The sequence below is a fragment of the Drosophila bipectinata genome, chromosome 3L (genome assembly GCF_030179905.1).
Source record: "Drosophila bipectinata strain 14024-0381.07 chromosome 3L, DbipHiC1v2, whole genome shotgun sequence".
In the NCBI taxonomy this organism is placed as follows: domain Eukaryota; kingdom Metazoa; phylum Arthropoda; class Insecta; order Diptera; family Drosophilidae; genus Drosophila; species Drosophila bipectinata.
Window position 1 is genome coordinate 5,640,649 of NC_091738.1, and position 12,551 is coordinate 5,653,199.

Sequence of the window (12,551 nt, forward strand, 5' to 3'; positions counted from 1 at the left end):
GAAACTCTTCTGGGCCAAAGAGGTTCCGAATAAAAAGCTGCAATTCCTACATGACCTTTAAGGTCCAACCAGTCAGCTCAGCGGAACTACCAGCTTAAAGCTCCCGCTTCCCTTTGGACAGATGATAAGATAGTACTGAAGTGCTGTGAGATACTCGGGCCAAAAGGTATTAGAAAGGCACGTCACTCACGGAAGATTCAATACAAACCCTTGCCAATTGTCAATGATAGATATATTTGCGAGAACCTAATCAAATTAATTAGCAACCTCATTCTGGGCTTTCCATATCAAGACTGCTAGATTTGAAAACACACCTGTGCAGATTAGATGCATATCGGGATCAATACTTGGAAAGTAATTTTGGCGACCGACTGGCTAAAGTATGTCCATTCATATCAACCGCAAAAAATCTCCGGTGATAGTACCCGCTGTTCGGAGCTACTTGGGGCCTATCTAATCGGGGCTGGGATATTTTTCGAAGTGCAACCTAATCGGTGAAGAACCAGCTAGGTGTCGGTATAAAAGACCCTCGCTAGGCCGTAGAAGACCAGTTGAGTTCCTTTCACTGAACACGCAACAATCAAGATGAAGTTCCTGATCATCCTCGCTTTGGCCGTCGCCGCCTCCGCCTTCCCCGAGGCCGAGCTGACCCACCGCAGCCGCGAGATGCCCGTCATTGACAGCATCGAAGGTCGCATTACCAACGGCCAGCTCGCCTCCGCCGGTCAGTTCCCCTACCAGGTGGGACTTTCCCTGAAGTTGAGCGCCTACTCCAGCGCCTGGTGCGGCGGTTCCCTGATCGGCAACCAATGGGTGTTGACTGCTGCTCACTGCACTGATGGTATCCAGTCCGTGACCGTCTACTTGGGCGCCACCGTGCGTACCTCTGCCGAGATCACCCACACCGTCCCCAGCTCCGACATCATCATCCACTCCGGCTGGAACAGCTCCACCCTGAAGAACGACATCTCCCTGATCAAGATCCCCAGCGTGGCCTACTCCTCCAAGATCCAGGCCGCTTCCCTGCCCAGCATCTCCAGCTCGTACTCGACCTATGCCGGTGAGACCGCCGTTGCCTCCGGATGGGGACGCACCAGCGATAACTCCAACTCTGTGGCCACCTACCTCAACTACGTTGATCTGACTGTCATCACCAACTCCGTGTGCGCCGCCACCTACGGCACCTCCATCGTGACCTCCTCCAACATCTGTGTGTCCACCACCAACGGCAAGTCCACCTGCAACGGTGACTCCGGCGGTCCCCTTGTTCTGAAATCCAACAATGTCCAGATCGGTCTTACCTCCTTCGGAGCTGCTGCCGGTTGCGAGAAGGGCTACCCCGCTGCCTTCACCCGTACCACCAGCTACTTGGACTGGATCAAGAGCCACACTGGCATCTAAAGAGTGTTCAGCGAACTTCATAAGCAAAAAATATAAATAAAAAAAATTCGAAAGAAATATTATTAAACTTTTTCTGGGCGGTTTAAAATTGAACTCAAAATTTCCTTAAAATATTTTGGTTCTCGTATGTAGTTGAAAATTTACATGAAAATTACAAGAGCTCCCGGCACATAAGTTTTCATTAAAATTCATTAAATTGCCAGGCGGCACAATAAAAACTCAAACTCCCAAGTTGCTAGAAGGGAAAACCATTCAAAAGAAAAAAGTTTCATTCAAGTGAAAGTTGAACAGGAAACAGCAGACAATATGTCAACACTTGAATTATTGCCAGGCATTTAAATACACGACAAAAGTTGGTTACTTCAATTGTAGCACTTTTTATTTTCAGAAAATGAGGCATAATTCAAGAACTTTTCAACCCCATATCTGGGGCAAGTGCTGGTTTTTTTTGCCAGTGGAAGGACCTCACATGTTGAGAGCTACCAGGTGGTGACCAAATACCACTCATGGCCAGATGGTACTGCGGTTTCGCATAAAAAGCATTTAGTCAACACGAGCCAAACGACAGAAACCAGAAACAATGACAGGAGATAGGAGACTAGAGACTGGAGGCGGGAGACTGGAGAAGAGACAGACACAGAGTCACAGATAGAATTAGAAATAGTAGCTGAAATAGGAACGAAAGCCAGATTCGGATTCTGATTCGGATCCACAGCTAGGGACATAACAAAGTCAGTCAGGGGAAATAGCAGCAGCTGAGCTTGGAAGTGGATGCGGGAGTGAATCGGAGATGGGGTTAAGACCGGGCTCTTTCCGAGGGTCGAGGGTCGGTAGTCGGGAGTCGGGAGTCCAGCCGTGCTGATAAATGTTTGCATTGCGGAAATTTATGACAGCACAAAAAGTTTCCTGCACTCGTATTCTGTGGTTTAGATATGACAAAATATCATACATAACTCCCGGAATAAAAAACACAAGTTATTCAGCTTTTTCTAGTGTGTGAGTATGGCAAAGTTAGTTAAAATGTCAACCCCGAAAACGGTCGACGGTCGACGAGTGTTTATGGCAAAAGTTTTTTATTTAAAATCCACTTTTGCCACAGCCAGTGCCATTACCATTGCCCAGTTGCATTGCTCTGATTGAACGCCCTAAAGTTCGTTTCTTACTTTGGCCACAAACTTTGTTGAACTGAGAGCGTCGATTTAGGGCATTTCTTTGGTTTTTGCAAACTACCCAGTCAGTCGGTCAAGTGGTTTGCCAGACTGACTCTGTTTGTGAAATATTTTGCCAGCCTGCGGACATCGACAGACCAAATTTGCATTGACTGGTTTTTCGATTATTTATGCCTGTGACCCACTTCGACATACGAACCAATTTAATATTAAGCTCTGCCTCATGTGGTACCTAATAAAATCGTTTCATGGAGCCCGCCATGAAGTTCTAATCACAGAGAAAAATCAATTAACAAACTGTCAGCTCATCAATTATGCAGGGACTGAGGGGAGAGGCTGGGAACTTTTCGACCGGCGAGTCAACAACGCAATCCTGGCTAATAAATGCCAACCAATTCAAAGCAATCAACTTAATTAACGATTTTCGGTGCGGCCATGATTCGGCTACATAATTAATTAAGTGGAGTCGAAATCAGCCAGCCAAAGCGCAAAAAATATCCTCCAAAAAGGCAACTCAGCAACCGCAGGAAAGCTGAGCTCGGGGGAATCCCAGATAGTTATAATCCTAATGATGTTTAGGATGATGTGTTGTTTTGGGCATGACCAGTGTTTTGAAACTTGGAAGCCGAACTTGCGGAAACTTTAACCGAATTTCTTAACCCCTTGGCGCTCTCAGTGCCTGTGACACTTTGAGTGATGTTCGGCTAATTAAACTCGGAACAATTGCTACTCCCCGGCACTTAACACAACCCCTAGACGAAGCCAGTCGCTCTGGCTTCTGCTCTGACAGGCCAACACAGAAAGTGTTTCTAACAAAAAAGCCCCCCACCCCAGCCCCAAAACACAACTCTGCCAGAGTATCGCACACTTAATTCATTTAACTCAAACATTTTCATTTATTTATCGCATTACTGGCTCTTTCCTACCCCAGTTGGAACCGCCATCACCAGAGTTTTTTCGGCTAATGACTTCCTGCTTTTCCTAACGCGCCCGGCATCCGGCTAACCCCACACCCGAGAGCACACACATGCGAATATGGGATATGGTATTTGGATTTGGTTTCACAGGCGAGGGTTGGCGAAACTCACCAGCTTACTAACTGACTGACTGAGTGACTAACTGACACCCAACCACCACCCACCAAGAAAACTGGTTGGAGACGCATCAGGCTCATTGAATGCTTTTGGCATGTTGCCCGGCTCGACACCATTATTTCTGGTAACAAGATAATTGTATAATGAAATCCAAACAACACTTGGTTTGTTCGGGTTGGCGTTTGGCTCTGACTTGTCTGCTTTTCTGGTGCTCTGGTGGCTCCACTTGAAACAAGTTCGCCCAGTCAGTCAGCCAGCCAGCCACCACACAATGACTTGACGGCAAAGTTCGCTGCTTTTTTGCTTTTGGCATCAGAGACAAAGACTTTTTGGGTGTCTCCTTTTTTGCCTCGACTGTTGATTGAGTGGTAATACTTGTTCTGGTCAAAGTGGGTTCGTTTGGCCAACTAAAAGGACCCCAGAGTCCCAAAGGGATAATCTATACATCTGAGAGAGAGAGAGAGTCTTACCTAAATTAAAATAAATATGATTATATCAGGGGATTTCCATTATTTTATTTTTAAGTAGTTTCTTATAAGCTTTTATTACTTTCAGCTTTTATTATATCAGGGCATTACTAAATGTGTACTTTAATGCCTTTAACTACTTTTTGTTGTTGAAATTGTTTTGTCTACAATGTTTATCAGTTGGAGCTTTGATTTTCGTTCGTTAATGCCATTTTAAGTAACAAGATTTTAGGTATCATTCCATGTGAAATGAGTTGTCATTTATCAGCTAAAGTGGCACAGTTTTTTCTGATAAGGATGTCTACATATTTTTGTTAAATATTTAAGGGGTACCCCTGCTATAACAATAACAATAACAATAACAAATACAATACACCCACTGAACCCTTAATTTCATTTATTTCTCATGGAAGTAAAATGTCTTGTCATGGACTCGTGCCTTTTGTTTTCATGTGTCATTTATTTTTTTGGATGGAAAGCTTTTGTTTCTTTTGTTTTTCCTTTCGAGTGACAATTGATTGACAGGAAAAGTTAATGGCTTACTTCTTGGTATGTGTATAGGGAACTTGAGAAATACTCGGCAAAGTGCGTCAGCTTTTGGGCTAACAAACGGAAACCATAATTGAAACATCACTCGGTCTCCAACTCGGCTCTCGAAAATTTTACCAAAAAGCACCAAAAGCAAACCCATACGCATATGCAAAGCCGCTCAGAGAGCACTCACCGAAATCCCCTTGCCATCGTCCCGGCATCCCAGCATCCCGACATCCTGGTATCCTGGCATTATATGTAGTACCTAGGGCCATCACTCAGCAAAAAGGATAGAGTAGGGTAACAAAAAAAATAATAATACTCTGCTCCTCGGGCAGGGCACAAAATAAAGACATAAAGCAAACAAATGCCGGCATCGAGGAGGAAATATGGAAGCCACTTCCACCTCCCAGAAGGTGGATTGAATGCCTGGATAGCTAGTTGACTGGCAGTAGAGTAGCTTTTAGTGCGTTCAAGCAGAAAAATATATAGAAAACAATAAACCAGAATTACAATAGCAGCAACAACTGTGCCAAGGCAACACAAAAAATATTGCCAAACAAAATGTTTATAAGCCATAAAGCATTGTAGACCCAGCTGTAGACTCATCATGTAAATATTTGCATGCTGAAATTTGATGAGTAGTTATATATATTTTTCAAAAGGCACGACTAGAGGCATAACATCGTTGAGATATTTATTAAGGGAGCCCTTGCATATTTTTCGGGGCATTAATGAAGCTCCGACAAAAGAGATTCCCAACTGAATGAACAATCTGCCCGTGATATTAACTATTCTCCTCCTCGGTGAGGACACCAGACTGCGAGTGCATTCAAATATGCCCAGACAAGCCAGTGGAAATACTGGTACAAAGGAAAAGTTGCATTATTTGGTGCCAAGAATGCCGGGAACAATAGAGATCCGCTGTGAGTTTTCAAGCGTCATTGATACGGCCCGAGCGGAATCATTTTTTGGGATGTGCCATTGCCAATAAGCTGACAACCAGAAGTACCACCTCCTCCGATGGGAACACGTATTTGTCTCGTCCCTCAGAAGGCCCACACTCCTCACTCCATACTCCACAGTCCACACTCAGCTCTACGGATACTTCTCCGTGAAAATCCAATTGTCGTAGTAGACAAAAATCCATGGCGTTGGCACACAATAATAAAAGCGACGATGGCGAAAAAAGGCAAGCCAAAAGCAATCTATCGAAAAGGATTTGTTTGCATGGCAGGAATTTATATTTATATATTTCGAGATGGAAAAAGACTGAGAGGGCTGAGCCTTCTCATATGCAAAAGCCAACGGGACGCCGTCAGCTTATTGATAGAAAATCACAGAGGAAGCAGAAATGGTCGCAAATATTTGCCCATCCATCCCGCCCGCTGCTTATATACATTTATGTTATGTATCCCCATATATATAATAACTTAGTTTGATCCCAGCGCATAAAATTTAATGCTGGCCACTTGTGTTTGTCGACTCGGCGTCAGTTTTGTGTCAGGATATTGTATTGGGCATTCCAATATCGACAACATGGCGTATACGCGATTTAAGTCCCAACTTTCCGCAACTCCTTCGCTGCTAAGCTCCCTCTTTATCAAGTTTTCTTGCACCGAAATTGCACTCAGGTGGAGTTGGAAACGAGTTCCTCAACATCCTTCGCCAGCTGTTGCCTAATCAAACTTTTTCAATACATCGCGCATTAAAAACGAGTTGACAAACTGCAACACAAAACTTTGACCAAGTCCTAGGACCTGCTAACTCCCGGGTTAACTTGGGTCGGGGAGTTGTGGGCGGTGGTTCTCGAACGTGAGTCATGTCATGCCTCTCCACTTGCCACCCAAGTGCACCAACAAATTGCATTCAAAAAAAGTAAAGTTTCTCAATGCATTTACGCCCCGTTGTAACATCTTGAAGATGGTATGATATAAAATGAGGCGATAAGTTCTTGGCAAGTTTCAAGCCAAGACACACAAAAAAAAAAACACCTTTTGGTGGGCTACCAAATACATTACTCATACGCAATGTGAGACCATCCCAAGAGGCATGATTAATGAGGCGGCTGCTGTTGACATCCCCGAAAGCAATTTGAATTATAGCAGGAAATAGACATAGTTCCCTGTGATAAGTCATCAGCGACAGGCTCCGAAGGACCGGGCTCGGGCTGCTCCAGGAGGTCAGCTGTGCCAGACAGTTGTCATTAATTCTTGCCAAAAAGGAGCCGGAGACGAATTTCTTCAGCTGACCACAGGCCGAGCGACATTTTCATGACAATTTAACACAAAAAACTAAAGCAAATCAAGCTGAGTAGCGGGAATGTATTTCATTACATCCACTGAGAAAATAAAACTGATAAAGTAACTGCTAGAAGAAAATATATATTATATATTTCGATTCCAGCAGAGCCTTTAAGAATAGTGAATGGCCAAAGTACACAGCCCGAGTGGCAGGGGAAGCGTAATCGATGCGGCTCACATTAGATTGTTGCCCCGGAGAGGGCCAAACTCAGTTGAAGTGAGCCGGACAGAATCCTTGGCCAGCCACCGGCATCTCAAGTGCTCCCCAACTGACCTCTTGGAGCTGCTCCTTTCGCTGCTGCTTCTTGGGCTTCTGGCTCTGCTTTTTATCCCAAGCTGCTGCTTCGTTTATCATTTGTTGTTCACTTGTCGAAATTTTATTGCTGCAATCTTGTTTGTCGTCGTCGACTCGTCCTTTTTCTCGTCAAAGGAGAGCGCACGCTGGGGGACATTTCAAATGCCTTTCCGAGCACACACTATTACACACAGCTGTGGTCGCAATAATAGAAGTAAGTGCGTAAAAACTCATAGGTGCGTATGAAAGTTGAAGAAACTATCTAATCTAGTATTTGAATTTGATTTGATAAGATACAAAATTAAATATTTTTGTGAACCGGTTTGTGCCGCCTTATGCGAAATGCGTTTTTCCTAAATTAGTGACGCCGCTTGTGCCCCAAACTACTTACATGTCCTCTTGAGCCAGGGGCGTAGTGGGCTCCTGATGTACATTCGGGTGGTTGCCTTTGCTACTGAGCCCCCCTCGGAGTCTCTGGCTTCTGGACATTCCTGTTCAGGGTGTCTTTTCTTTGTCGCAGCCGGATATGCGTCTAATAAGCGTGTGTGTCGGGCGAGGGCATTACGTATACGTAATGTACGCTTATATCCGAGTTTAAGTGCGGCTCATACATCTCTGCCAGGAGTTTAAAGGGCGACCCTTTTTTGGTCGCTTTAAAACTTGATGCTCAACCAACAATGAGAGCAAATATTTCAAGAAAATTAGTTTCTTTTGTTCCTCCTCGGAGACGTAGCTGGAGCCGGAGCCGGAGACAGAGACAAAAGGAGCGAATTTTCCCGCAATCAGCGAAAGGAGCAACCATAAAAATGCTCGGCAGTGCAAACAGAACGAAAAGCGAGGGAAAATCAATAGAATGCAGTTAATACGAGGATTAAATAAATGAGGATTTCCCAGGCCAATGCCTTGGCTCTGCTTTAAGCGATTCGAGATAGCCCAAAATCTATTTCAGGCTCGGCATTTATGGCCCAGACACGCACAGTGGCCCACAAAAGTTGCTGCCTACTAGCCAACAACTACATGTGTCAGCAGGAAAGGCAATGAATTGTTTTTATGTGCTAATGTCCGGCAGTGTCCTGAATAGGATCCTCTTTGCATTCCCAACACGTAAGACGATTTGATTTCAATTTCCCAGATTCCAGATTCAACTAGACACTGTCACCTTCCCGCCCCCGAAGCGAATGAGTTTGCAACTTTGCCCCACCACTGCCAACTCTTAACATGATCTGGGTCTGTCCATCACGAAGTAATCGTTGGGACTTTCTGCCACTTGAAGCGCTGAGAATGGCCGCAAAACAACAGTATTTATAAAAATCAAATAATTAGATTAAGGCGACTTCTATAAGCGGATTTTCCCAGCTAAGCGTATTTTCGGCCATGTGAAAGTCCATAAAATCCTACTTTTCGCACAATCAGAACTACTGCCGTCACTTTAAGAAATTTATGCTTATCACTTACCACTCGAGTGCTAGACGTCTGCCGCCTTTTGATTTTTCAAGTGAGTTTAATTGAAAGCCTGCGGTGCGCAATCTCAACAATTTCCCACAATCGGCGATAACGAAAGATACCTATTTTGTGGCGTATGTAGCTCTACATCCTCTGGCCAAATCTCTGACTGATAAGCCATTTGACTTTGGGCCTAGTGGGTTTCAAATAAACAGCAAGGAATGACTTGGTCAAAATCCAAGAGGCGTGTCAATAGATAACAGGCCAATCAAATGGTATAAAAGGTACTGCACCGACCAGTTGAAAGCTATTCGTTAGCCGATCATAATGAAAGTGCTTGTTGTCTTCGCCTTGGCCTTGGCCTACGCCTCCGCCGGAGTGCCCATTGAGCCCCGTGCGGTGCCCATCGAGCCCCGTGAGGTGCCCATCCAGCCCCGTGCGGTGCCCATCATTCCCCGTGCGGTGCCCATCCAGCCCCGTCTCCTGCCCGCTGTTTCCTCGATCGAGGGTCGCATCACCAACGGCCAGGCCGCCGCCGAAGGACAGTTCCCCTACCAGGTCGGACTAAGCTTCGCCAGCTCCAGCGGAAGCTGGTGGTGCGGTGGATCCATCATTGGCAACGAATGGGTGTTGACTGCTGCTCACTGTACCAGCGGGTGAGTAATTTTTTTAAGTCTCTATAAACTTTTCTCTCCAAATAGAGTCCAAATATTCAATTCGATTACCTTATTAATGAATTTATTTCCTTGATGCAGTGCCTCTGCCGTGACCATCTACTACGACGCCACTGTGCGCACCAGCCCCAAGCTGAGCCATACCGTCTCCAGCTCCAACTTCATCCAGCACGCCAGCTACAACTCTGTGGTCCTGCGCAACGACATCTCCCTGATCAAGACTCCCTATGTCACCTACACCAGCAACATCAAGAACGTGCCCCTGCCCGAGGTGTCCAGCTCCTACTCGACCTACGCCGGCCAGACTGCCATCGCCTCCGGCTACGGAAAGATCTCTGATGCCGCTACCTCTGTGGCCAACCATCTTAACTACATGGATGCCACCGTCATTACCAACACTGTCTGCCAGGGTACCTACGGCTCTCTGATTATCACCAGCGGTGTCATCTGCATTGAGACTGTCAAGTCCATTTCCACCTGCAACGGCGACTCTGGCGGCCCATTGGTCCTGGCCAGCAACGGTGTCCTTATCGGTGTTACCTCGTTTGTGTCCAGCGCCGGCTGCGAATCCAACTCCCCTGCCGGTTTCACTCGCACCACTTACTACCGCGATTGGATCAAGACCAACTCTGGTATCTAAGCACCAAGCTTTTAATAAAATCGACTATTGAATACAAGAAAATTAATATTTATATTGTTATTGGGTTTTTCAAGGAAGGTCAAAGCTTTGGCTTTACTATAAATTGGATAATAATCAAATAATCAAAATATGTTGTCAAAATACTAAATGTTTTAACTAAACGTAAACGATTCAAAACCTGCACACGACTTTTAAATTAGAGCTCTAATCCCCATCAATCTGCACCAAAATATCGACAAAATGCACAATTGGTAGATTTTTTGGCAAAAATATGATGGTACCCCTTTGAAAAATTGCAAAAAATGGGTCAAAATTTTTATACTCAGGTTTTTATTTAGAAGAAATCTACTAGGATTTCTAAGATCGAGAAGATATGCCTTTTGAGGATCTGGCAAGTAAAAGCCGAGATATACAAATTTTCCTCTTCAAAAATGTATAAAATTAAACCAACATTTTTGATAAATTTTTATTTGGCCAAAATCTAAACTTTTTATACACTTTTTAGGGAATATTTTAGCTATTTTGCAACCGATTCAAAAGCGGAATACCAATTATGAATCAGAGATCGAATCGTCTTCAATCTGCATCAAAATATCGACAAAATGGCACAATAAAAAATTGGTCGATTTTTTGGCAAAAATATGATGGTACCCCTTTTGAAAAATTGCAAAAAATGGGTCAAAATTTGTATACTCAGGTTTTTATTTAGAATAAATCTACTAGGATTTCTAAGATCGGGAAGATATGCCTTTTGAGGATCTGGCAAGTATAAGCCGAGATATACAAATTTTCCTCTTCAAAAATGTATAAAATTAAACCAACATTTAATTGATTAATTAATACAAATCAAAGATTGAAATCTGCATTTGGATCAATACAAATTTGGGTAATTTTTTGGCAAAAAAAGTGAACATATTTGCTAGGTTTTTTCTTAACTATTTTTAAGGGAATGATTCTTTCTTATTCTAGGTAGTATTTTTCGATTTTTAAAATAACATACTTTGCAGCGCAACGCAAAAATTTGTTTATGGAAAACGTAATCTAAGCCAATTATAAACTCGAAATGCTTAAGTATAGTTATAAATTATAGTCTCTATTTTGGACTGCGGTACGTTGAACGATTACAAATAAAGTGTCTAGAAAATTAATGTAGCATACTTGCGTCGCAATAATAATCTTGAGACATTGCAGCGCAGTATCAGGTGATGACTGTCCGTACTTATCCTAAAACTGGACCTCCCAATCAGATTGGGATTAAATTTACAGCCCTCTTTTGAGGCTTGAGGACTGGTCCGATAAGAAGTCGTGGGAATGGGTATAAATATTGTGGTGGAGCTTTAATCTAATCATTCGTTTTCAACGATGAAATGGTTTGTAGTCTTCCTTCTGGCCTTTGCCACGGCCTCAGCAGGTATCCTGCCCAAGTTAACGCCTGTCCATCCCAAGGACATGAAGCACAGTGGCTCTATCGTGGGTCGCATCACCAATGGCCAAGAAGCCACAGAGGGCCAGTTTCCGTATCAGGTGGGAATGAGCTTCAGCAGCAACACCGGCAGTTGGTGGTGTGGGGGCTCCCTTATTGGTATTGAATGGGTTCTGACAGCTGCCCATTGCACCAGTGGGTGAGTAGAATCACCAAACAACTAGATGCAGTAATCCATGGCTCAAGAAATGTGTTTTTTATTTAAGAGCCTCGGCAGCGATCGTATACCTGGGCGTAACTGTCCGCACCAAGCCGGCACAGAAATTAACCGTCTCCAGCAGAAACTTCTACCAGCACGCCAGCTACAGTTCCTTGCTCCTGCGCAACGACATCTCTCTGATCAAGATCCCCGCTGTGACTGTCTCCAACATCATTAACACTATTGCTCTGCCCGAAGTTTCCAACAGCTATTCCACCTATGAAGGAGAAAAAGCCATTGTCTCTGGACACGGTCGGGAGTCGGACAGTTCCAGCTCTAAAGCCAAGAAATTGAAGTGGGCTTTGCTTGATATTGTTTCTAATACCGTCTGCTCCGATGTTTTTGGAACGGCTGTTGTTACAAATAATATTCTCTGCACAAAAACGGAGGGAGCCGTTTCCGCATGCAATGGCGACTCTGGTGGACCTTTGGTCCTCAACGGCGTCCAAGTCGGAATTGTATCGTTCGGAGCTAGTTCCGGATGTGAGTTGGGATACCCGAATGCCTTTACTCGTGTAACTTCCTATAGATCCTGGATTCTTAGTATAGTTGGTGCGTAGCTTGAAGTTGTTTTCTTAAATATTAATTAAAAGGTTAGTTCTTGTATATATAGTTTAATTTATTAAATATATTCATAGGTATTGGAAAGATAAGATTACCCATACTTTTAGATTTAATGCAGATTTCTTAAATTGCGGTTAAAAATAATCAATTTTTGATAAGATTTATTGTGAAGATAACGATTTGATTTGATATCTCTCTAATCAATAAATAAATGTCTTTGTTAGCTTTCTTAACAATCCAAACACAAAATAAATAAAAGAGCCAAATGTGCTCCCGTTTCGTTCAGTG

The 12,551-nt window shown here is 43.8% G+C and overlaps 3 protein-coding genes across 3 annotated transcripts; all 3 read left to right on the forward strand.

Annotated features, from left to right (window-relative positions):
* The first annotated feature begins 536 nt into the window (after window positions 1-536).
* Window positions 537-1,458, forward strand: Jon65Aiv (Jonah 65Aiv). The gene has a single exon (XM_017246041.2). It carries the CDS (start codon window positions 586-588, stop codon window positions 1,399-1,401), a length of 816 nt encoding a protein of 271 aa, XP_017101530.2. The 5' UTR covers window positions 537-585; the 3' UTR covers window positions 1,402-1,458.
* Window positions 1,459-9,009: 7,551 nt separating this feature from the next.
* LOC122322331 (serine protease 1-like) lies at window positions 9,010-10,063 on the forward strand. The gene is made up of 2 exons (XM_043214153.1): window positions 9,010-9,359; window positions 9,459-10,063. Exons 1-2 carry the CDS (start codon window positions 9,031-9,033, stop codon window positions 10,015-10,017), a joined length of 888 nt encoding a protein of 295 aa, XP_043070088.1. The 5' UTR covers window positions 9,010-9,030; the 3' UTR covers window positions 10,018-10,063.
* A 1,316-nt stretch (window positions 10,064-11,379) lies between these two features.
* LOC108128250 (serine protease 1-like) lies at window positions 11,380-12,280 on the forward strand. The gene is made up of 2 exons (XM_017245741.3): window positions 11,380-11,639; window positions 11,707-12,280. Exons 1-2 carry the CDS (start codon window positions 11,380-11,382, stop codon window positions 12,257-12,259), a joined length of 813 nt encoding a protein of 270 aa, XP_017101230.2. The 3' UTR covers window positions 12,260-12,280.
* The last annotated feature ends 271 nt before the right edge of the window (window positions 12,281-12,551 follow it).

What these genes read in the sequence shown, in the direction of transcription:
- Jon65Aiv (XM_017246041.2), top strand. Translation starts at nt 586, where the DNA reads ATGAAGTTCCTGATCATCCTCGCTTTGGCCGTCGCCGCCTCCGCCTTC.
- LOC108128250 (XM_017245741.3), top strand. Translation starts at nt 11,380, where the DNA reads ATGAAATGGTTTGTAGTCTTCCTTCTGGCCTTTGCCACGGCCTCAGCA. An exon ending in GCTGCCCATTGCACCAGTGG is followed by an intron (nt 11,640 to 11,706) that starts GTGAGTAGAATC and finishes TTTTTATTTAAG; the next exon opens with AGCCTCGGCAGCGATCGTAT.
- LOC122322331 (XM_043214153.1), top strand. Translation starts at nt 9,031, where the DNA reads ATGAAAGTGCTTGTTGTCTTCGCCTTGGCCTTGGCCTACGCCTCCGCC. An exon ending in GCTGCTCACTGTACCAGCGG is followed by an intron (nt 9,360 to 9,458) that starts GTGAGTAATTTT and finishes TCCTTGATGCAG; the next exon opens with TGCCTCTGCCGTGACCATCT.